Genomic DNA, 25,757 nt, shown 5'->3' with positions numbered 1-25,757 from the left:
AATAAAACAACATTGTTAGAAGACCCAAAGCTGAAGAACCTTTGCTGTAATTGAAATAATTCCATGGCACATCCAGAAATTCTAGAATAAATCCTAAAATATTATGAAAATATTGATAGAGAATTTGTAGATCTAATGTTCACAGAAGAATATGCCCATGTTTTGTTTCCAAAGACACAATGAAGAAATTTTGGGATCCTCTTGGATTTGGGGTTAACAGTTTGTCAGATTATCAGAACTAACACAATGCTATTTTAACCTACAGTAACTAAAGACATGGAGACTGAGGTGTATCTAAACCTTTGATTTTAAAATCTCTCTTCCTTGACAAGATTTTCTTAGTTCATAAACCTCCCCCCCCCCCACTATCCCAGCTTTTATCTATGATGAATGACCAAAATGCACAAGAAAGAGAAGGAAGGATTTATTTCAAGGACTCTGGGTTTCCCTTATATTTAATGGTGAGGGAACATGATGGATAGAAGGATCATGGACTTACTCCAAGACCCCACTGGGTCTAATAAGGCATGTTGGCTCTTAAAATAGAAGACTCGGATTCTAAGTTCCATTATTTGACTTACTATTTCTGTAATTTGTTGTAGAACATTTATTTACCCTATAATCTTTGTTTTCAAAATCAGTCAAGTAGGGATGTCCCTACCTACAGGGCTCTGATGTGGATTTAGACACACTATGATGGGTTTTATAAGCTACGAAATGCAAAATGCAATGAATGTCCCACTGTTCCCTCGGACTACTTCTGATAGCTTTTGCCTATTAAATAATAGGGCAAAGGAGATAAAATTGTGATCAGATCCTATCTTCATATGTATTTCCCATGTACAACATCAATTTCACATTACATCCTTGGGTAGGATCCATGTTCCCCAGCATTTTCAGGTGAGTTAAATACATTTTAGACATAACACAGCCATGGATCATTCAAAGGTACACGCAAAAGCCAAAATTGGGTCTATCTGCATTGTAGGAATGGTTCTTCATCTCCATCTGGCTGGTTTATCCACAGTATAATAACTGCGGAATTACAGTCACATCTATCCCATCTCTCGATCCATAGGAAATGAGGCTTTAGGCTTTCTCAAGGTATTTTCTTTATATCCTTTGCTTTATTGAATTCTCTTAACATGTGAGAGTTAAAGACATTACACCAAGAAAGACAAAAGGAAAGTTAAGGCAAAGCCAATGTAGGCTCTTGGGGCCAAATGTAGTATTAGATTAGGATTCTGGAGATTGGGTATTTAAATATGCTGCTTACAACAAATTGTGGGAAAGCACTCTGGAGGTAACTGCTCATTTGTCCTCAAGAGCAGCAACACCTGATAAATCTCCTGGCGATTCTACTCCAAGAACATCCCATAGTGTAGCCATTGGATCACCACCACCATTTGTCCTCAAGGTCATTGAAATCCCACTTACACTTGACTCTCAGAAAGGACCCCCTCTCCTGCAATTCCTCGAGCTCCCCCTTCACTATGTTATACAACTCTTTTTCAAGCCTGCAAGAAAAAGACATAGAATGTTTTTAATAATGCATTACTTAGATGTGAAGTTGGTAAAGTCCTGAATGTGTAGATTTTGAACAACTTCCTCAAATAGGCAAGATTCTTTGGTATCTGAGAAGGTTTCTGCAAAAATGTGCCTAGTTTAAGGTCTTTCTCCAGGGGAAAAGAAAATTCTGCTTACCTTTCTGACCTCATGTCCAGAATACTGAATAAGGTAGAGAGTGTTCTAATTAAACACTCTTATTTCACTGCCTGGAAAGGGCAATACAGAGCTTGGTAGTCTAACCTCAGCCTTTGCACATGCTACTCCAGCTTCCTTCAAACACTCTTGGTCCTTTGTCACTGTCCATGTTCCCCTCCTGATATGTGGATTCCTCCTTCTAGCCTCCTTGGGATTCAGCATCAACATCACCACCTCTGACATGCCTTCTGGTACCACTCTGATCACCCTTGTTTTTCTACCACAATCCCAAGTTTCCTTCCCAGCATTCTTGACAACACTGTTTTTATACATTTCAGATTTGTCCTCTCCCTGAGGAGAATGCAGACCCATGATGGCAAGGCTCATGACCATTTATTTACTGCTATCTGCTATGGCATGCTTGGCCCATAGTCAGCATTAAAAAGAGGTATCATTGAGTGAAATGCTGTTGAATTATTGAGTAGGTACAAAAATGCAAAAAATGAGGGGACTCCTCAACTACACAAATGTCTGCAGGACGGTGCTGCCCAGCATGGTTGCCACTATCCACATGTGGCCATTTCAGTAATTCAGCTCCTTGGTTGCATTAACCACATTTCAAGTGCCCAGTTACCACATGCTGCTACCGTCTATTCTATCGGGCAGTAGATATAGACTGTTTCCATCATTACTAAAGGCTCTGCTGGCCAGCACTGCTCCAGGAAATCCAATGCAGGGTGAATCTGATGCTTGCTATAAGACATCGGCCCATCCATCCCCTCTTATCAGGTGCCTCCCAGCATTAAAGGTGGTGGGGATTACCCAAGCTTCTGTAGTTTGCAGGTTGATTTTTTCAAGGCCTTCCACAGTGTGCTGACTCCTCTGGGCTCCAAGTCATTCCCCAAAAGGTTCAGGTTAAACAGGCTTTTACTGCTTCTGAGAACAGAGGAGAGATACTGGCAGCAAGCAGGTGTCAGATTGCATTTCTCCAACCTAGGAGTGGGTGAGAAGGAAGTGTGAAAGATGGTCCACTAGGATTGAGAAGTTAGAAACAGAAATGATACACATCTAGGAAAAAGTCTGTGGTTAAGCAGTGAAGAGCCTGCCACACACCAGACACTTCTCCAACTGCTTACACATAACTCATTTACTCATATACCAATCCTATAAAGAGGTGGCCAATGTCTTAAACTCCATTTGCCAGATGAGCCAACAGAACATTAGTCTGCCCAACTGTGAAAGAAACCATGTTTGTAAAAAGTAGATGTGAGTTTGGAAGATCCTTGAAAGGACTAAAATAAGATTACAACCTCTCCACTACACTTTCATCTTGTTCCTAAATTCAACAAAACAAAAATCTGTATGCCTTGTAGCTGGCCAACCATATGTTCAAAGACGAAAGTGACAAAGTGTTACCTCAGTTTAACAGAGTGGAAATTTCCACCAAGTCTATAAAGATATGTGGCAGGTGTCCATACATGAAAATTTTGAGGTGAATCACTGGGTTCTACTCCTGAAGCCAAGACTACACTGTATGTTGACTAACTTGAACTTAAGTTTAAAAAATGCCTTCCGAAAAAAAGTTGCGATGCATGAAGAGTGGAGAGAAAGGATAGGTTTTCTTAGGGTGGAAGGGGTTGGGTAAGATCCAGAGAATGCTTCAAGATAAAGGTACTATTTAAGGATAGGAAGAGAATGACAGGAGAAAGACCCACTCCAAGATCACACAAGTGCACCCTGTCTCCAGTCTAGCGCCACCTGCAGGGCTTTTACCGGTACCTTATACTGTATATTGTTGACCTTGATTGTGAACCTTTAACATTTCCATGGTCATCTAGGTCAGTGTTTCTCAATGAAAGGTGATTCCTCCCCTCCCCCACAGGGGAGACGGAACAAAGTCTGCAGAGCAGGGAGGTGCTATTTCATCTGGTGGGTGGGAGCCAGAGATGCTGCTCAGCATCATACAGAATGAAGGACCACCCACAGCAAAGGATTACTCACCCCAAGGTGTCCACAGTGCTGAGGTTGGGAAACCCTGGTTTGATGGTAAAGATGGGACCTTGTGAGCACAAGTTAGCCATGCAGGTGCCTGCTTTAAGGCTACTACTTTGGAGAATGAAACCAGATGGAAGTGAACTGAGTATCAGGTAGGCGTTCATCATTAAAGACAACAGGAGAGCTGTTGCAAACATTTTACTCATTTCTGCATCCAGGGAGAAGCAGCTAGAGAGTGAGGGCTTAAAACCAGACCATCATTCTTTTTTAAGGCACAAAGAGGACCCTGAATTACTTGCGTAAATCCCAGGGCTTCTCCTTCACCTGAAGGATAAAGAATTGTGCACCTGAAGATACTCCTTGGAGGATAAGGATGTACTAAGAAGCAGCAACTGGTGACTTACTTATGGGCATAATGCCCTCAAGGTGCATCCATTAAACACACATGGGTGGGGGGGGGGTCTCCACAGAGAAAGAAATACTGTAGAATCTCTTAACATTTTTTGAGAGTGAGTAGAATCACTGCCTATGTGAAAAATAGATAACATGTAAGCCACACTTAACCCAAACTCCTATTCCTGGAGTCTAAACCATCTTAGTTTGCTAAACAAACACATTGTCTTATAGTTAAAATCAGACTTCCCCTTAGACAGAAAAGACTCTGGGGCCAGGAAACAGGCTGTATCTGCCCCCCACCTACTATCCAAAAGGTACCGATTGAAAAGAGTATTAATATTCCAAGGAGGGGTTGAGTGGTATGAACTTCTGTCTCTGAACTGGAGTCTTATTGTTGAGAAGAGATTTTTAACAGGAGAATTTAGTCCTTTGTTCCCCACCTTCTTGAACCCCCAGGTGACCCCATCTATTCCTTCCTACCCCAAAAGTAGAGATGGGGGCTTCCTGCAAAGAGAACAGGGTCAACCCACCCAAGCGTGTTCAATGCACACTTCGGATGTTTTAGGACCTCACACAGGTGTTTCACTCCATCATCCTGAATGTCATTGCTCCCGATATCCAAAATTTTCATGTTACAATTATGCTGGAGGGCATTAGCAAGCTCCTGACAGCCTTCCGCTGTGAAAGAACAATCTGACAAACTGCAAAACAAACACAAAGGGAAAAAGAACAATCCTGGAGTCCTTAGACTTTGCTCTATATACCAAGCCCATCTCACAGTCTCCCAAGCAAAGGAGAGATGCCAAAGTGAGACTTCTCATCCAGAGCCCTGGGAAGAAAAGGGTGCTGGTCAGGAGGTCTGAGACACCCCGGGTACTCTATCTACCCTTGGTGGAAATTAAGTAGACAGGACAACAGCATAACCCTCTCCCCATGCCATCTATAGGGAGCTTGCACCTGGTTTCCTCTGGATTTCACCCCATGCACCTTAATTTTGCTTTTCCACCCTTCATTGTAATAAACCACAGCCACTAATCTGGACTGCACACAGAGTGGAGTCCTCTGTGAGTCATCAAGCTCCTGGGGTGGTCTTGGGGACTCCCAGCACACATTGTGGTTGGTCCTTAACAATCATCCCAGTAACCCATCCCCTCACGCCCTTCCAATAGAGCCCGAAGCTTCTCTGTGTGAGCCATCACATCTACACCCAGGACTTCAGCCCCATTTGGAACGCAGGCATCTGCAGGTCAATTCACATGGTCTCTTCTCATCGTCCGAAGGGCAGGGAGGCAATGGAACTTACTCCAGGTTCTGGAGGCTGCAGTCCGGATGACTCAGGGCCTTACACAGAAACTTCACTCCCTCATCTCTCAGGTTATTCTTCCTCAGGTTCAGATGGGTCAAACTCTTGTTCTTGAGGAGAGCATCTGACAAGTACTTGCAACTGGATGTACCGAGCTGGCAGAACCAGAGCCTGTGGGGCAAGAGCCATGGAGACAGATGCTCCAGAAAGCAGCCCAAACCAAGACCACTGGGGACACAAGCCTCAAGCCCCACCTCAACTATGGTGTTGAGTTCAGCCATGGTGTCCCCCTGAACCCCCACCCAGGAAATGCTGAGTATCTGTGCTTACTTATCCTTCCCCAGACTTCTGCAATGAGCACACCATGAACATGCCGGTCCTTAGTGTTTGGTTTAAAAAAAATAATAACAACAAAGGGATGCTCAAAGCATGCCAAGTTTGCGTAACGCAAAAGGAGTAAGTTCTGAAGAGGTACCATAGAGTGTTGTGGTTATAGCTAACAATACTGTATTGTGTAAAGTTCTCTAAGATTCAGATTTTTTACGTGCTTATATTTTCTATGTTAAATCTTAGCCACAAAAAACAGTTAATAAAAAAGGGTACAGAAGGAAACTTTGGAAGGAGATGGATATGTTTATGTCCTTAACGGTGGTCATATGGCCACCATATGGCCATGATGGTCTCATGGGTGTGTCCTTCTCCCCTAACCCACCGATTTGTATATATTAAATATGTACGACTTTTCACATGTCAAAAAAAGTGCAGTATGCAATACAAGTTGTAGGAGATCTAGAATACAGATACATGTTAGACATTTGTATATATTAGACATATAGGTATAACAGACATTTATACATGGTGTACATATGATAATGCTACTGTGTAGCATATGTCATGTGAATTATATATGTTACATATGATATATAGTTATATAGGAGATATGTAACAGATTATTTATGCATTAGATATATATAGTATACATGTTTGAAATATATGGCATATATTAGATATCTAGGTATATAACAGATACATACATGGTGTACACGTTATCATGTAACATATATCACATATAATGTGCAGTTATAAGATTTTTATATATTTCATATATTATGTATTATTAATATGTATATATTAAAGTATCTTATATAGGTGTAATTATAAATGGGATAAATATAATGTAACCTATAACTGTCATATGTTATATTAGTTCATATTACCTATGAATGAATTACTTACTAATATTCTGGTTTTTTGAAGCTCTGTGCTGAGAGTGCTAACCTCTTAGTCCCTAGCTCAGATTCTGTCGTCTTTCACCATACACCCCCTTGGATGTGCCTCAAGACCCTTGGCCTTTTTATCCTTTTATGCTCACCTGAACAATATCCAGTTTTTGGAAAACCCATCGAAATGACACTTGGCACCTACCATTGCCAGTGGACTCATCCCCACCCGACGACCTCCTTGAGACCTACAGTCCTACATACATACAACAGCTTTACGTGGTTGGCTAATAGGCATCTCACGTTCCCATGTCCCAATCTTAACATCCAAACCTCATCCTCCCATCTTCTCCAGTCAGAAAATGGCAGCGCCTTTCACCCAGCTGGCAAACCCACCACCTGTGGGGCATTCCTGGTTCCTTTCCCTCTTCAACCACCACTGACCCATCAGCAAGCCCTACTGGCTGTACCTTCACGTATGCCCTGAAGTCCCACCACCTCACCTGGCTGATTCATATTCATCCTTTTGCTTGATCAACAGGCACTTGCTGCCTCCTATTTTTGCTTCCATTATAGTCTACCCTTCAACAGCAGTCCAGGCGATCGTTCAGAGTCTGTCCCTGTACAACCTCCAGTCCTCAGAGGACTTTCCACCTTGCTCCCAACAAAACAGATTCGTACATGGCCAGGGCATATTCCCATTATCCCCCTCGCTCACATTACTCTAGCCTTACGAGTCCTCTGGATGTTCCTACAACACTCCAGTCTTGGGACCTTTCCTTCCTCTTCCTTCTCTGTGTCTGGTTCCTTCAGTCTCTGCTTCAGTGTCACCTCCTCAGGTCGGTGGGAGACCTTACCAGGAAACCAACACACCATGCCTTGTCTACTCATTCCACTTTGTCTTCCTCGCTGAACTACTAGTTTTGTTTTTTTGGTATCTCACTCATCAATCTACACCCTCCTCACAGGCAGGAAGCTTGTCTGTCTTATCCACCACCCCAACCTTGGTGCCCAGCTGTGTTGGGATATAGGAGCTCAGATATGGGTTGACTAAATGGTAATTTCCTGGTATCCTTGTTAAAACTGAATTCCTTGGCACAACCCCCAGAGATTGATTCAACAAATTGAGGGTGCTACTCAGAATCTGTGTTTAGAATGGTGCCAGGCACATGGAGTACTTGCTCGACGTGTGTTAGTGTTCAGTGATAGAAATGGGTCCCAAATGGGGGCGCCTGGGTGGCTCAGTTGGTTAAGTATCCAACTTCGGCTCAGGTCATGATCTCACAGTTTGTGAGTTCGAGCCCCGCATCAGGCTCTGCACTGACAGCTTAGAGCCTGGAGCCTGCTTCGGATTCGGTGTCTCCCTCTCTCTCTGCTCCTCCCCTGCTCATGCTCTGTCTCTCCTTCAAAAATAAATAAAACATTTTTAAAAATTAAAAAAAGAAAAAAGAAACGGGTCCCAAATGAAGGGCCCATTGTTTTCCTCCATGCCCACCCCCAAGCAGAGTCATTTCTAGAAACAGAGCCAGGAGACACTCACACCAATCTCTCTAAGGCACACTCGCGGTGAGTCAGGGAAGCACACAAGAGCCTCACGCCCTCGTCTCTGAGCGGATTAAATCCCAGGCACAGTCGACTTGTTCTCTGGGTACTGGTGAGGTACAAAGCTAGATCCTGATAGCTGGCTGCTGACAGGTTGCATTTCTCCAGGCTGCAGAGGAAGGCACAGGTACAGGGCGAGCCTCGGACATGCCCATGTTTTCTTTCTCAAACTCTCAGTCCCTTAGGCCACACATCTGGGACCCAGACATCGTGAAAGATTAAACTGTATAAAGAACAAAAGCTTCCAGGAGAAAAAAGTGGGTCAGGGTAAGGTTTTTCATTCTCAACCCTACTGACCTTTGGTCAAGAACATTCTTTGTGGTGCTGGTGTGGAGGTGGGGGCTTGTGTGGGGGGATTCTCGAGTGCATTGAAGGATACTGATCACACCTAGTCTTCACCCACTACATGCCAGTAGCAACTTCCCCTCCAAATTGTGAGGACCAAGTCAATGTCCAGACACTGTCCCCTGGAGGACAAGATCACCACCAGTTTAAAACTACTGGGTTTAGGGGAGACTGACAGAAGAGACACCACAGTCAAGGTGAGGGCAAAACTGGCCAAGACAGAGCCCTAAGGAGGAAGGTGGAAAGAGTGAAGACGGGGAATGTGTCCGTGGGACGGGTAACTACAATGGGATGTTCCCCAAGACTCCCCAAAGATGCTACTTAGACAAGGCAGGAAGGCTTACGACAACTCCTTCAGGGAAGACTCGGGCATCTCCGAGGGCCCCTGCAGACTTTTCACCTCAACACCAGAGAGATCATTGTCCCCCAGGCTGAGGAAGCGCACACTCGAGTTCTTGCTGAGCTCCAGAAAGAGATGACGACAGGCTAGAGGGGTGAGGCCACAGGATTCCAACCTACCAGAGAGGCCCCAACACAGGGAGTTACTCCCGGCGAAGAGGGATCTTCATTTGGAGTCCCCCTTGCTTCACAACCAAAAGCCAATTTCTCCTTGTTCTTCACCCTTTCTCCTGGCAGGATGGTCTCCAAGTCAGTGCTACTCAGAGTGTGGTCCAAGGTCCAGCGCCACTTTGGAGCCTGTTAGAAATGCTGCCAACTGGGGCGCCTGGGTGGCGTCGTCGGTTAAGCATCCGACTTCAGCCAGGTCACGATCTCGCGGTCCGTGAGTTCGAGCCCCGCGTCAGGCTCTGGGCTGATGGCTCGGAGCCTGGAGCCTGTTTCCGATTCTGTGTCTCCCTCTCTCTCTGCCCCTCCCCCATTCATGCTCTGTCTCTCTCTGTCCCAAAAATAAATAAAAAACGTTGAAAAAAAAAAAAAAAAAGAAATGCTGCCAACCCCCACCACCCACCCAGAAGCCCTGCTGGAGCTCAGGGGGTGGGTTCCAGGCCCCTGCCTTTTAACGCACCCCCTCAGGTGGCTCTGGCAGGCAAGAATTTTGCAAAGCACTGCTCTGTACCCATGCGCGTTCCCTTTGCTCATCTTTCTCTACAGCCTTTCGCTGCCGTGCTGAGTCCCATCCTCCCAATGCAGCCCTGAACTGTGGGGTGACCTTGGGGACCAAGCCAGAAAACCAGAGACTTACCACAGATACTGGATGTTGCAGGCTGAGTGCCTCAAGGTTTTAAAGATCATCGTGGACACGGGAATTCCCAGGTTGTTCGAGCTCAAGTTCAGGTGTGTCAGCCTGTGGTTACCATACAGGACAAGGACAAGTTCCTTCAGAATCCTCACAGGAGTTATTGATTTGCACCTGGGGAAGAGAGGCGGGGAGGAGGGTAGCCTCATGGAGGGGAGTGCTTCCTCATCTCGCTTTTCTACCACACCCATGCATATGCATGCTTGCACACACACACATGTGCATATGCACACCCTCCCTCAAGGACATGCATATACAAGAGGAATCCAAAACCTGATTTGGATTCATCCAAATTTGGATACATCCAAAGCACAGTTGGACGTATTAAATCAGAAATCAACCCCCCACTCTTCCTTGGGGTGGGTGTCCCCCACACCTACCCAGTACTGCCTAGTGAGAACACGTCTCTCCTCTTGTTTTCTCTTAAATTTATTTCTCCTCATCTTTAGTACTAAGTGAGAAGACCAAGAGCGAGGGAAAGGGGGAAGGATGAAAAAGCAGATCATCAAGCAGGATGTTTAAGGCTGCCTCCCAGGTGTTGGAGCCAGCGCCCTCAGGTTTGAGGGGAGTCATTACTGCCAAATCCTTGCCTCTTAACTCACTGAGTCAACACATGCTTCTGATCCTCAGACCTTGAGGTAAGCACCGAATTGCAGAGGGACAGCAGGACAGAATCAGTTGGCCTGAACTCGAGAGCATCCAACCCAACGCCTTCTCCAACAAGAGCCACTCACTCTGTCCTTGGTCAGGTAGCTCTTCCCTGGCTCCCCCTTCAAGAGCCACCTCCATTCTTCACCACCTTCAAGCCAGATTTAAGGCCCTGTGATCTCTACTTACATCATGTGAGAGAGGCTTCAGTCCAGAATGATGCTTCAGCTCACAACTCGGTCTTTACTCAAGTATCTTTTATTTTATTTTTTTTACTCAAATACCTTTTAGATAGGGTGTGAAAGAGGAGGCTTTGCATTTTTAGATAGAAGAAGGACCTCTCCTGAGTCCCTGAATGTATTTCCCCCCCGCTTTGGGAGAGGTCACGGTCTCCTACACTACTCTTATCATTTACGTCTGTTTCTCCAACACTGTGAGCTCCAGGAAGGCAGGAATTATCTGTTCTGTTCACTGCTATAACCTCAGAACAGAGAAGAGATGCTAGGTATTCACTGAATGAACAAATGCTTCACTGTAAACTATCCACCTTTCCTTAAGACACAACACTTCAGCTAGACTCTACATGAACTCTGGCTCTCCTCAAGCGCTTGGTCTCCACCACATCCTACAAGTCTTCTACTCCTTCATATCCAGCTCAAGACAGCAGCGTCATGCAGAGGTCTTATGGAAAAACTAGTTGGCCTACGCGTTTCTCTTGTGCAAGACCACACACGGCAGGGTGTTGGGTCTTTGCCCAAGGAGCAGTTTTGCTCATAAAGGGCACTTGTTTTATTCTCCCGAGCACCTGAACTTACTTTCTGGAAAACAGACACTCAATGCAATAATCCCAAGGAAGACATTGGATTATCTTCCGATGGAATTTTTCACACTGTGAGGGTCTCACACTTACGTCAGTTTTTGGAGTTTGCACCTTGGATTTCTCAGTTCGTAACAGAGTTTCTTCATTGAAAAAGCGTTAAGCTTGCTGTTACTGAAGTCCAGCTCAGTCAGATTCCCATTGGAAAACACGGAGCAAACATCCTGCCACTGACGTATCTTGGAATGTGGCCTTGTCCTTTACGAGGGAGGCAAAGAAGGGTTACTAGAGTAAGTGATCTTTAACCAACACCCAGAGTGTGGTCTACTGGAGATGCAAACAGACCCAGTCAAAGTGCAGGAATTTACTGGAGTTCAGGGCAGGAAAATCGTGACCCCCGGAAGCATAGCTCTCAAAGTCCCAGATGGTTTATTCCAACAATCCTCAACCACTCTTTTCGGAGGAAGGCAACCATGTAAGTGAGGTGAGGTGGCCATTGGATACTCCTTACGAGTTCAGACTTTAAGTCAAAAGGACCTAAGATAAATTCAGAGCTGTGTCACCTATGATATGATTTAATCTCTGTGCTCCAATTTTCTCTCCCTCAATGTAGATAATAAAACTTACCCTAATAGAATTTTGTGATTTAAAAAAAGGGGGGGTGGTGCCTGGGTGGCTCGGTTGGTTAAGAATCTCTTTTTTAATTTATTTTTTAAAATTTATATCCAAGTTAGTTAGCACATAGTGCAACAATGATTTCAGGAGTAGATTCCTTAATGCCCCTTTCTTATTTAGCCCATCCCTCCTCCTCCAACCCCTCCAGTAACCCTCTGTTTGTTCTCTGTATTTAAGTCTCTTATGTTTTGTCCCCGTTTTTATATTATTTTTACTTCCCTTCCCTTGTGTTCATCTGTTCTGTGTCTTAAATTCCTATGATTGAAGGCATATGATATTTGTCTTTCTCTAATTTTGCGTAGCAAATAGCCTCCAGTTCCACCCACGTAGCATAGGACTCTTAATTTTGGCTCAGGCCATGATCTCCCAGTTTGTGAGTTGGAGCCCCATGTGGGGCTTTGCACTGACAGTGCAGAGCCTGCTTGGGATGGATGGTCTCTCCCGCTCTCTCAAAAATAAACTTAAAAACAAATCTAAAAAAAAAGGCTCATGTGATATTTAGAACTTAGGATAATTGGAATTCTAACTCTTTAGTATTTTCTTACTGCAGTAGGCTCTCAATGTTTATAAGAGTAAAAGAGCATTCAAGTCATGAATTAAACTTTTTATCTTAGATGAAGAAAGTAAAAACAAAGAACACATTATAGCACCTGAAGGATATAAAGTTCTACACGCGGAGCCCAGAATTATTACAGTGTTGGTTAGAGTAGTTGTTCCAATCTTAGTGTATTTGTATTTGTATGTGTACATGTGCCCATGTATTTGTGTTTAACATCCCAGTTAATTCTGATCTACAATTAAAAACCACTGAGGAAAGACAAAAAGAAGCTGTGCTGTAGGGAAGCACGGACTAACCTTGACACCAGAAGATATGTTTGGTCAACCATAACCACTGACAACCCAACAACACATCCCCAGTTTTTCATGGAAGAACTTGGACAGAGCCTGGAAAGAAGAAATCTGGGAGGGGAAACAGTCTTGCATTACTCACTCCAGAGTTTCCAAGTTGAAAGTCAGTTCCGTCTGAGGGATAGCACTGCTGACAGAAAGCCTTAGCTTACTTAGCCTTTGACAGTGTTTTAGGCAAAACGAAGACACTTGGAGTTGTAGACTCCCAAAGATATCGATGTCAGCTTCAAGGAGATGACTCAAAATCTGCCTTACAAAGTTTTCCTCCCGAGTCTCATATAAGCACTCAAAGAAGTGTAGGAATTCAAAACAGCTGGAGACGAGGTCATAGCTTTCTAATTCATCTGCCCATTCTAGTAATTCATCCGTTGTCCTATGACTCATTTTACAACGCAAAGTATCTTCCAGTTCTTCTGCGAGGTTTCTTTTTAAAAGGCCAAAGAAAAACAGAGCCATCTGGTTCCAGTAGAAGTTTGTGTCAGCCAAAGCATCGTTCAGAAGCACCTTCATCTCCTGGTGCTTTGGAGGACCACCAATGGATCCTCTCACCCCCCTGAGCACATAGAACATGGCTCCCAAAAACACCTGGAAACTCTGGTGAGTGAAAGTAACACAATCTTCACATTCACTGACCTTTCGAAGAATATTCAACCTGAGGAGAGAACCAATGACAGGTGCTTCCAGGTGCCTGTGTTTGAGGTCCTTCTTTCCAAATGTGAACTTCCAAAACCACATCCCCTCTGCAGCCAGAGAGCACAGGGCTCTCCATTGATCTGGCCAGCTCTGGTCTGACAAACTCACCTCTGCTGTGGCGAGCAAGCTGGAGAAAAAGTAGACGTACAGGCTGGTGGTGGTCTGGGTGCTTAGCTGGAAGTGAGGATTTCTCGCCATTTGCCGCTTCAGGCAGGAACACACGGTCCAGCACACCATGGGGGCAGAGCAGAAGTGAAAGAGAGATTCATTCTTTCTTACCCAATTCAAGATTTTCTTAGCTTTGTTTTGGTCACCAAAGTACCTGATGAAATACTCCTCCCGGTCTCCTTCTGTGAACCCTACGATTTGTACAAACCATGGATTCAGTAACAACTTTTTAAGATCGGTGGTTCTATACTCCTTGGTCGTGATCAGTAAGGTAGCCAGGGGAACCAACTCTTTCTTCAACAAGTAGAACAGGATTCTGTTGACTGGGAGTTGCTGGTACCAGTCTTTACATGGTGGACTCTCGTCCAAAGTGGAGGGCACGTCCATTTCTTCAAAGCCATCGATGACAAACAGGAGGCTCTCGGGGCGACTCATGAGAGCTTCAATGGGGGCCTGGGAGTCAGGCCAGTCCCAGGAAAGCAGGCCAGCGAATGTGGTATCCTTCATGTCTCTAACTTTATGGCAGCTGATAAAGAAAACATAGGAGAATCTCTGATGAAAGAGAAAGCCCTCTGCCCAATGCAGCACAACCTTCATTGCCAGGGTGGTCTTCCCGACCCCGGCTAGACCCTCTAAGACGATCGTCTGTGGCTGGGCTCCAGTCCTGTTAGGATACAGGAGGCTCTTCAGTCCTTCATGTTCCTTTTCAGTCACATTGCGCAGGTATATATGGTCTTCAGGCCAAGGGATGTTGTCCCACATCATCAGAATTTTAGCCTTCATTCTCTCTCTGTATCTTCTTCTGTGGTCTAAAAACAGAGAAGTGAGGCAAAACACAACACAATAATGGTCAGAAGGAGGTTCAGACTCAGGAATACTAAGTCCTTATATAAAGCCTTGGACAAGACAAACAAGTTCTGCCTTTGAGAGTCTAACTTTTGGAGGAGGGCCATGTGGTGATTGAGAGGAGCCAAGGTAGAAGTAAATAGTTTAAGGATATACACAAATAAAAAAAAAAAAACACAAGAGGACACAAGAGAGACTGAGAATGCCCTCTGAGGTGGGGAAGGGATCTGCAGAGGCTTCTGGATGAGAGTTAGTGCCATAATCGTGAGAAGCCACCAGTCCAAGATGTAGAAGGAGAGGTTGCCAGGCAGAGTGAAAAGCTACCGCAAACACCTTCAGACAGGAAGAACATTCTAGAACACAGCAAGAGGCCCAATAGATGAGCTCAACTCTTGGGAGGGGCTGGTCATGAGTATCTTCATTCTAAAGGCCCAGAGATTGTCTACATTTTTCAAAGGTCACTGTTGTTTGGAGAGGGGATTATGGTGCAAGAAACCCACTCATGAAGCTACTTCGATCGTCTAAGTGAAAGTCGGCAGGTTTGGTCAAACATAGCCATTGATAACCTAACAGCAACAACAGGTCTCTGGTTCCCTGTGGAAGCACTTGGCACAGCCTGTGAAGAACTAAAGCATATGTATATAAAATGAATGGGGCAGGGTGGGGGGCACCTGGGTGGCTCAGTTGGTTGAGCACCACACTTCAGGTCAAGTCATGATCTCACAGTTTGTGAGTTCGAGTCCCGTGTCAGGCTCTGCGCTGACAGCTCAGAGCCTGGAGCCTGCTTTGGATTCTGTGTCTCCCTCTCTCTCTCTGCCCCTCCCCTGCCCACACTCCATGTCTCTCTCTCTAAAATAAACATTAAAAAAAATTTTTTTTAATAAAATAAAATGAATGGATCCGGGGTATATCTGGAGAGTAGAGCCAACAGCATTACCAATGGATTTCTCACGTGGGGGTGGGGACTGCTAAGGAAAATAGTTGTACCTGCATTCTATGTTTGTGGCTTAATTAGCTCAGTGGAGGAAGATTCCATTTACTATATGCACACACATGTTCCTGGTGGAAAGAACACAGAGTAGGAATACCAAAGACCCACCTTCGCATTTTCTTCAAGATTTAGAATACTTAGGACTGCGATGCTCTGTGGACACTCCACTTCTTTGAACCTCGGTTCCCTTGGTAGGAGTTCAAAATAAGCAGTAAAGAATGGAAAAACATTTTTCTTTCACCCATCAGAAGGGAAAGGTCATCTTCCAGAGGTGGGGCAGAGAGAGAGAATCCCAAGCAGGCTCCACACTGTCAGTGCAGAGCCCAATGCAGGGCTGGAACTCATGAACTGTGAGATCATGACCTGAGCTGAGATTGAGACTGATGCTTACCCGACTGAGGCACCCAGGTGCCCCATAAACACATAGTTTCTAAGTTGGTTACCTTTGTAGAATTGGTTATATAGGGAAAAATTTAGAATATTAAGCACTCTGTACCATTTATATTTGTTTGTATAACCACTTTACTCAAACCAGAAAACAAACCTAGGAACCAAAAACTTCCCCAAAAGTTGTAAAAAATATATTTTAAAAGATATTACATCTATTTTATTTTTTTAAGTTTATTTGTTTTGAGAGAGAGGGGAGAGAGAGAGAGAGAGAGAGAGAGAGAGAGAGAGAGAGAGAGAGAGAATCCCAAGCAGGCTCCACACCACCAGCATGGAGCCAGATGTGGGGCTCGAACTCACAAAACATGAGATCACAACCTGAGCCAAAATCAAGAGCCGGATGCTTAACAAACTAAGCCACCCAAGCATCCCATACTACATCTATTTTAAAAAGATGCCAATAAGGGGAAATAGAGTTAAGAGTTTTGACATTAAAAATATTATTGATGGAGCACCTCGGCGGCTCAGTCAGTTGAGCATCTGACTTCAGCTCAGGTCATGATCTCCAGGTTCATAAGCTCGAGCCCCACATTAGGCTCTGTGCTGACAGTGCAGAGCCTGCTTCAGATCCTCTGTCCTCCTCTCTCTTCCCCTCCCCTGCTTGTGCTCAAAAATAAATAAAACATTAAAAAAATATTATTGATGAAATCGATTTCATGGAAGGTATGATAGAAAGTTGAAGTAATCTTTCAGATGAGTTTAACCAGAACAAAGATAGTTGCTTGAGATTAAAACGTTACATTTGGAGGATGGGCAAAATAGGTAAAGGAGTCGGGGATATAACAGGCAGAGCACAGGGAATAATGTCAATGGTAATAGCAATGTATTCGGACAGATGGTAGCTGCTCTTGTGAACACAGCATAATGTATAAACTTGTCGAATCACTATGTTGTACATCTGAAACTCATGTAACATTGTGCGTCAACTACACTTAAGTAAAAAAACAGTAAAATGAGTTTTGTTTTAAAAAGTTACCATCTAAAGGTTACTCCCAGGAAACACAACACCTAATTAGAGTTTCAGAAAAAGAACAGAGAAGGAACAACTAATGCCAAAGAGCTAACTCAAGAATATTTGAGAGAAGAGCACAGGTTTTTTTACATTTACATGTCCTGCTTTGTATCCAATCCAATTGAGGGGATAAGAACCCAAAACCTAGGGATGGCTCAGTCGGTTGGGCGTCCGACTTCGGCTCGGGTCATGATCTCGCAGTCCGTGAGTTCGAGCCCCGCATCAGGCTCTGGGCTGACAGCTCAGAGCCTGGAACCTGTTTCGGATTCTGTGTCTCCCTCTCTCTCTGACCCTCCTCTGCTCATGCTCTCTGTCTCAAAAATAAATAAATATTAAAAAAAAAAGAACCCAAAACCTAGTTACCCCATGACATTTCAGAACACAGGGATGGAGGACGCCCTAAGCTTTCATAGTGTAAGAGATACATCATATATAAACAATGTAAAAAAAAAACAAACAAGATTTATCAACAGTGGACACTAGAGGACATTGGAACACCAGAAACACAGAGAGAAAGGCTCTTGAACTGGACAATTACACCCAAGCAATTCATCAAGTAGTGTACTAGAGAAAATTTCCAATCAGGCAAACTCTCAAAGATATTACCTCATACGGACTTTTCTAAGTTATTATAAAATGGGTTCCCTGGAATAGCCATGAGAAAGACAGATGTGGAACCCAGGGAAAAGGGGATGGCACCTTTTGAGAATAGAAAATGGAAACGGAGATTAAATGAAGTCCCAGGATGGGAGGTAGGTGCTAGTGGATACAGACTAGGGAAAGATGGACGGCTTCAGGAATTGTCTAGAAATGGTGATGACGGAGCTGATGGGCTCCTTGTTACATCCGATTGCATTATACTCCCCAAAGAATTTGGGGATGATTATAATAATTGCATGGAAAGTTTTTTTTTTTTCAACGATTTTTATTTATTTTTTTGGGACAGAGAGAGACAGAGCATGAACGGGGGAGGGGCAGAGAGAGAGAGGGAGACACAGAATCGGAAACAGGCTCCAGGCTCTGAGCCATCAGCCCAGAGCCTGACGCGGGGCTCGAACTCACGGACCGCGAGATCGTGACCTGGCTGAAGTCGGACGCTTAACCGACTGCGCCACCCAGGCGCCCCAGCATGGAAAGTTTAAAAAGGAATTATTAGCTCAAACAAAAACAGGAAACGGTTCTCTCCAAAAGCTATGTGTAATGGGATGAACCGTGTCTCTCTCTCTCTCTCTCTCTCTCTCACACACACACACACACACACACACACACACAGCTATGTCTACATCCTAATCCCTAGAACCTATGTGGCAAATGTGATTAAGAACCTTGAGGGGCGCCTGGGTGGCTCAGTCTGTTAAGCGTCCGACTTTGGCTCAGGTCATGATCTCATGGTCCATGAGTTCAAGCCCCGCATCGAGCTCTGTGCTGACAGCTTGGAGCCTGGAGCCTGCTTCGCATTCTGTGTCTCCCTCTCTCTCTGACCCTCCCCCGTTCATGCTCTGTCTCTGTCTCAAAAATAAATAAATATTAAAAAAAAGAAGAACAACTTTGAGGGGAGGAATTTATCCTGGATGGCCCTAAATGCAATCAAATGTATTCTCACAAGAGACAGAGAGATTTGTGACACAAAAGAGGAGGTGGCCATGTGCCCACAGAGGCAGAGATTGGTGGGATGCAGCCCCAAGCCCAGGAATGCCACCAGAAGCTGGATAAACAAAGATGGATGGTCCCCTCAAGGTGCCCTGGTGACACCTTGATTTTGGACTAATCCAGAACCGTGAGGGAGTTAACTTCCGTTACTTAAGCCACCCAGTTTGTGAAAATTTATTACGGCAGCTCTGAAAGACAAATACAGCACATGATCCTGATGGGTTATGTGGCTCAGCATTGGTTTATATCCCCAACACTGAAAATCTTTTCCTCCACAAAAATAAGTAATTGGAGAAGGGAGATATTTACCTACCATGATAATTGATTGAAAAACTAAGAGGTTGCAGTGTATGTTAATCCTGTTTGAGCAGAGAAATAATGAAAGTGGCAACCCAGAGTGGCAGAGGGTGGCTTCTACAGAATAGAACTCAAGCAATGTGCAAAAGGTTGATGTTTCTCATTACAAGTTTTAAGTTTCCATGATTCTTTCTGGATCATATACTGGTACATCTATTTGGTAAAACCTCGCCTGTTCCTTAACTGCGTATATTACTTTTTCAACATCAAAGTCTCCCACAATCAATGGGTACAAAACGAAACGAAACACAGTTACCTATTAATGAAAAGTCCAGAAACAGACACTGGTATCTAAGAACTGGAGAGCGGAGTCAGAGAAGTTATCCAGTTTATGCTAACTTATCATTCAATCAACAGCAGTGGGGGCGCCTGGGTGGTTCAGTTGGTTGAGCATCCAACCCTTGATCTCAGCTCAGGTCATGATCTTATGGTTCATGACATCAGACTCCGTGCTGACAGTGTAGAACCTGCGTGGGATTCTCCCTCCTCTCTCCCTCTCTGCCCCTCCCCTGCTCATGCACACTCTCTTTCTCTCAAAATAGGTAAACAAACGTGAGGGGGAAAAAAAGCAGTAGTGGAAGACTAGGTTGGGAGGGGTGAATTTCTCGCATGTTGTAAAGTGATGAACAATTGAGAGAAGGTGGCAATTATAGACCCAGTAAAATGGATGCCCCATCAAGCAATTTGTCCATCATCACCACCAAGTAGCATACAAACCTTTTTCTTCTTCTGGCACCTCTGGTTCTTCTTGGCTTGGATCTTGGGATCCTTGTGTCTGTGCTAGCTCTGCAATAAACAGCGATGGTGGGATATTGAGATACCCAGGCTGTAAATGACCAGTGACAGATGCTCTCTCCACAGGGCCAACTGGTAAGCCTGGGACTGAAGAGACCAAAGGAATCTCATCCTCCAGCTCCATCCACTCAAGTACTTTGGACGCAGCCATCCCCTGTCAGGAATGCTGTCCTCCCCACACCCACATGGATCACTACCTCACCTGAGTTTTTGCTCAAATTTTAGCTCAACAGTGCTGGACAGTCCTGAATAGTACTGCAACTGATCTCTACAGCCCACACCCGAGGCTCTCCTCATTCACCTTTCTCTCTTCCAATTTCGTCAACTCCTAACATGCCATGTGGTATATTTCCTTTGTCAACTCCTAACATGCCATGTGGTGTATACATTTCTCATATTCAGAATCTCTCTCCCCACCTCCCCCACTGGAGGGACATGGGTGGCTACCCTCTGTTCACCGATTTATCCCAAGTATGTAGAACAAGACCCAGCACAGAAAAGCCACTCCAATATTTCTGGATACCAGAGTACTACAGAAATAAAAGTACCAAGGGGTGCCTGGCTGGCTCAGTCAGTAGAGTATGTGACTCTTAATCTCAGCCCCACATTGTAGCGTGAGTTCAAGCCCCACATTGGGCATGGAACCTACTTTAAAAGAAAAGAATTCTAGTATTTTCAAATATTAAAAATGTAGGGGCACCTGGTGGCTCAGTCAGTTAAACATCTGAGTTTGGCTCAGGTCATGATCTTGCAGTTCATGAGTTCAAACCCCACATAGGGCTCTGTGCTGACAGCTCAGAGCCTGGATCCTGCTTCAGATTCTGTGTCTCCTGTTCTCTCTGCCCCTCCCCTGCTCACACTCTCAGAAATAAACATTAAAAAATGTAATATAAACTGGTATCCTGACTGCTTCTATGTACGATCATTAACTATACCAAATTCTTAAAAGCTTTCTGTTGATTAAATATTGTTAAGAAAAAAAGACACAAAGAATTGGGCTTTAACCTAAACCTCCCTCCATGGGTTTCACAAAACCACTCTGAATGCCCCATTCCTCATGAGCTAAAGGGCCCTTCTGTGTCTAAGTCACACAGTAGTAATTCAGATTCCATTGCCCGGTGCTTAGTTATGAGCCAATGCCCTGAAAAGGATGTGGCTCTACAGAGAACATGGATCTAATATTTATAATTCCATTGGTTGTCAAGGTTTGTAGGACTTGGTCTGGGTAGCCAGCTGTGTCCTGGCTTCCTCCTCATGCTCCCATGTTGCTTTGAAGAACTACGACCCATCACTCTCCACCAAGGAGGTCTTGGCCAAAAAAGTCCCAGTTCTGTGGAGCCCCATAGAGCCTGCCTGTAGGGTCTGCCCAGGGTTAGACCAGCTCTCCTAGCAACGGGAACCTGAATTTGAGTCTCAAGGAGCATAGCTCAGTAGTCTGAGATCATCCCTCACCACTGGTTCCATTTATTTGTACACCAACTACATGACCTATTGCCCTTCTTCTCTTGCACATAAACCCAGTGATGGAATCCTTGTAGGTTATAGCTTTGCTGCCACAATCTATATTTTGACACATTAAATTCAAGGCTCTAGATCTTGCTGGGGCCACCTGTCAAAAGAGGCAGGCTGTTCCAAGAAAACAGCCTAGAATTTGAGTCCAATTCCTTTGTATAAAAGAACACACACACACACACCCATTTGACTTCCTTTTGTCTCTCTAGGAAAGCCTGTTGTACTACAGATTCACCTACCCAAAATCTGTTGAGATAGTCTTGGGTAGGACAGAAGGGATGTTCAGGGAGAGGGCAAAGATATTCCTGGTTCTGATACTGCCCATCCAGCATCGTCCTCAAAACTAGGACCTAGGGGCACCTGGGTGGCTCAGTCTGTTAAGCGGCCGACTTGGGCTCAGGTCATGATTTCACGGTCCATGAGTTCGAGCCCCGCATCCGGCTCTGTGCTGACAGCTCAGAGCCTGGAGCCTGTTTCGGATTCTGTGTCTCCCTCTCTCTGACCCTCCCCCGTTCATGCTCGGTCTCTGTCTCAAAAATAAATAAACGTTAAAAAAAATTAAAAAAAAAAAAAAACTAGGACCTGGAATCTAGAAAAAACTACCCCAAAGATAAATAGATGTGGGAGAACTTTCTCTGAGCCCAGTGCCTTCTAAGAATTTCATCCTAGAAACTCAGAGGTGGGTACAGTTGGCCTGGTTTTCTCTTTATATATGTTTATTTTTAAATATAAAATTTATTGTCAAATTGGTTTCCATACAACACCCAGTGCTCCTCCCAACAGGTGCCCTCCTCCATGCCCATCACCCTCCCTCCCACTCCCCATCAACCCTCAGTTTATTCTCAGTTTTTAACAGTCTCTTATGGTTTGGCTGTCTCCCTCTCTTTTTTTTTCCCTTCCCCTCCCCCATGCTCTTCCGTTAAGGATCCACATAGATCTACCCTATGACCCAGCAATAGCACTGCTAGTAATTTACCCAAGGGATACAGGAGTGCTGATGCATAGGGGCACTTGTACTCCAATGTTTATAGCATCACTTTCAACAATAGCCAAGTTATGGAAAGAGCCTAAATGTCCATCAACTGATGAATGGATAAAGAAATTGTGGTTTATATACACAGTGGAGTACTACATGGCAATAAGAATGAAATATGGTCCTTTGTAGCAACGTGATGGAACTGGAGAGTGTTATGCTAAGTGAAATAAGTCATACAGAGAAAGACAGATGCCATATGTTTTCACTCTTATGTGGGGTCTGGTTTTCAAGAAGAGAGAACAGGGGCCCAGTGGTAACTAATTTGCCCAGGGTTATAGTTGCTTACGTGGACCAGTCTTTGAACCCAGGCAATCTGACTCTAGAACCTGAGCTCCTAAACCCAGAGCCCCCAAAAGACAGGACACATGTGTGTGCCCGTCAACACAGAGGCATTCACATACTCCTAGTCCACAGCATCGTTCAAGCACAGAGAACTTGTTATGCTGTAGTTCCTAGAAGAGGGAGCCAAGGGGCAGTAGAAGCTATCCTGGCCCACAGGACCTTTCATTGTCTCCCACGTTGCTGGATGTGGTCTAGGGCTTTTCCCTGCTGCAGACATATCCTCCACACCCCATTGGAAGGCCAAGTGGGACCGAAAGAAGGACCAGGAAGAAGGGGTCCCTTCTTCATGCCAGGTCTGGCTCTACAGCCTTCACACAGGACCAGTGACCAGAAAGGAGATCCTTCCTTTAAGGGCGTCCTCTGTGCAAATGCCTCCCTCTGGGGTTTCCAGTCTACAACAGGATTTAAGGAGACAAGGTCCCATCCTCTAGCTCTCTGCTCAACACCTGCCTATTCTAGACAAGACTAAATGAGGGATTTTAAATGAAGGGGGAGGTATGGACAGGGAAACCTAGTCCCACCCCATCCTCCTGCTCACCGAAGATACAGAGCCTGAATTTCCAGGCTCAGGATGTCCAATGCCAAAAGCTCAGAGATAGAAGACATCATGTTGCCAGCTCCCATCCCTACTCCTGAGAACCCATGCTCTTGTTGTGGGTCAAGAGAAGCAGTGTATGGTCAGGCACAGAGCCTCTGAGACCCGCTACCTGGGTTCAAGTCACCAGCTCTGTGACCTTGGGCAACTCACTTGAGCTCTGGGCCTGTTGCCTGTCTATAAAACTGGAATGACAGTTGTTACCACACTCCTTAGAAGGAAGTCCTAAGTACAAATTCACAGGAGGCATTGGGGTCAATGCCTGGCTCATAACGAGTACTGGCAAACGTCAGGATTATTTTTTTTTTAATGTTTAGAGAAAGAGAGAGGAAGGAGGGTAGGGGCAGAGAGGGAGAGAAAGAGAATCCCAAGTAGGCTTCATGCTGTCAGCAAAGAGTCCAATGTGGGGCTCGATCCCACCAACCAGGAGATCATGACCTGAGCCAAGATCAAGAGTCAGACGGACACCCAACTGACTGAGTGACCCAGGCGCCCCAGTAATTTTGGTTTTTTGTTTTTGTTTTTTTTTTTTTTTACAGGTCTCAGAGGCAGCCAGGTCTGCCATCAAGAACTCTTAAGACTCACCGCAGAGAGAAAACTGGATAAAAACCACACAGGTTTTTATTTTCATAGGAAAATGAGATCAGGAATACATTCATTAAAAAAAAAAAACAAACAAAAACAGCACAGTTTTACACTTGCTAACTAGTTATGAAACACATCACAACTATTATAAATACTGCATGATACAATGCCACACTAGGTAGCTAGCTAGCTACTGCAACACCACCATAAACACAGCATGCACTTTAGGGGTGGGGGAGCCTGATGTTTGCTTGCAGGTGTGGGAAGTGTTGTAGTTTGTGAGGTTTTGTGAAGTGGAAAGAGTGTGATCTGAAATCAGGCAGTAAGATGGGAAAAAAATGAAATCTTGCCATTTGCAGCAATGGGGATGGAACTGGGGGGTATTATGCTGAGTGAAATAAGTCAGGCAGAGAAAGACGGATACCATATGTTTTCACTCATACGTGGATCCTGAGAAACCTAACAGAAGACCATGGAGGGAGAAAGGGGTGGGGGGGAAGTTACTGAGAGGGAGGGAGGCAAACCTTAAGAGACTTTTGGATACTGAGAACTGAGGGTTGATGGGAGTGGGGGAGGGGGGAAAGTGGGTGATGGGCATTGAGCAGAGCACCTGTTGGGAGGAGCACTGGGTGTTGTATGGAAACCAATTTGGCAATAAGTTGTATTTTAAAAAATGAAATCGGGCAGTAAGCATGAGTCACATGCACCCAAAACTTAGGAAGCCGGTAGATACTTGAGGTGTGTATATGTGCATGTGCATTTGGTATATTGCTTCACAGCTCCACTCAACTGGGTGCAGTTTTTTGTTTCATTTGCATGTACCTAGGGTTTTCCTTGCAGGAAAAAAATATCTGCATACGCAAACGTGAAATGCCTGTTATGCTCAAATCACTGCCCAATACTACAGCAGCATGGGAACAAATTTATATTTTGAAAAGAAGGCTTGCGACACGACTGAGTGTGCCTCTCACTTTCCTCTTTTTGCTTCGGATCGTCAACTCCCGTTCCCTCCCAGGCTAGAGCTCCAAGTCTTTGTAGCTGTTATCCCTTTACCTGAAACTTTCATAGCCCAGCAGGGAGATTCTTTGTTACGGAATAGACTAGCACTTTGGCAGGACCCCATAAAAGTCCAGCAGCTCCCAGGAGCAGCAGGTCGATGCCCGTCTGCATCCCTGCCCCCATCTATCCATCCTTCCTACGGACCCACTCACCATTCATCATCGCTCGAACTTCTGTACACTGTGAAGTCAGGTTCATGTTGTCAAAGATGCTGAGGGTCACCTCCCAGATCTGCCTTTCTGAAAAGTATTCACTCAACAGACACAACAGGTTAGTGGGATCGATGGCTTTCAAGTTTGCCCAGGGTATCTGCTGGAAGTTCCCAAGCAGCAGCTGTGAGGACTGGAGGCAGATCTTGAATTCCTCCAGCTGAGGCTGATCCAGGCCCATCAGGTAGGACAGAAGCTTATTATAGGAACCATCGTCGACATAGATGTTCGCCGAGGAGGTCATCTTGCTGAACACGCAGGATTTCTAGCTCTGGCCAACAAGTGTTACATCCACAGCACAAACAGGACCTGTAGAGAAGAAAGGGAGTTTAAACCTTAAGCCAGGACTTGCACCTCCTCCAAAAGTCATCGACACACTTATTCTATCTTCTCCCAGGAGCACTTCCTGCTATCTGTGTTTGTGTACTTCTCTAGCTCTCCTCTGTAAGACCGTGCATGCCCTCTGGACAGAGACGTTGTCTGTTCTTGGCTGCGTGACCAGTGCCTAGAGCAGCACCTGGCACACGAGAAGGAATAAGCAATACCAAACACTTACTCCACACTGCGGTCGCTGACTCTCATTTCATTCTC

General features: G+C 44.9%; 1 protein-coding gene across 1 annotated transcript; it reads right to left on the bottom strand.

Moving 5' to 3' along the window:
• Nucleotides 1-1,155: 1,155 nt before the first annotated feature.
• On the bottom strand, nt 1,156-25,475 carry NLRP13 (NLR family pyrin domain containing 13). Its single transcript, XM_049621933.1, has 11 exons — nt 25,110-25,475; nt 19,751-19,915; nt 12,952-14,539; nt 11,379-11,543; nt 9,767-9,934; nt 8,910-9,080; nt 8,159-8,329; nt 5,399-5,569; nt 4,626-4,796; nt 2,527-2,697; nt 1,156-1,517 (listed from the first exon to the last, which is right to left on the bottom strand). The coding sequence occupies exons 1-11, from the start codon at nt 25,408-25,410 to the stop codon at nt 1,394-1,396; spliced, it is 3,366 nt and encodes a 1,121-aa protein (XP_049477890.1). The 5' UTR covers nt 25,411-25,475; the 3' UTR covers nt 1,156-1,393.
• Nucleotides 25,476-25,757: the final 282 nt, after the last annotated feature.

The sequence above is a fragment of the Panthera uncia genome (assembly GCF_023721935.1).
Source record: "Panthera uncia isolate 11264 chromosome E2 unlocalized genomic scaffold, Puncia_PCG_1.0 HiC_scaffold_19, whole genome shotgun sequence".
In the NCBI taxonomy this organism is placed as follows: Eukaryota; Metazoa; Chordata; class Mammalia; order Carnivora; family Felidae; genus Panthera; species Panthera uncia.
The sequence above is the reverse complement of the archived record's forward strand: the minus strand, read 5'-3'. Positions and strand labels throughout refer to the sequence as shown.

Excerpts from the sequence above, each read along its gene's own strand:
- NLRP13 (XM_049621933.1), bottom strand. The coding sequence starts at position 25,410 with ATGACCTCCTCGGCGAACATCTATGTCGACGATGGTTCCTATAATAAG. Across the intron at positions 11,544-12,951 it reads TTCAACTTGGAAACTCTGGA|GACAAGGCCACATTCCAAGA; the intron begins GTGAGTAATGCA and ends TCCCTCGTAAAG. Across the intron at positions 4,797-5,398 it reads TGCAGCCTCCAGAACCTGGA|TTTGTCAGATTGTTCTTTCA; the intron begins GTAAGTTCCATT and ends TTTGTTTTGCAG.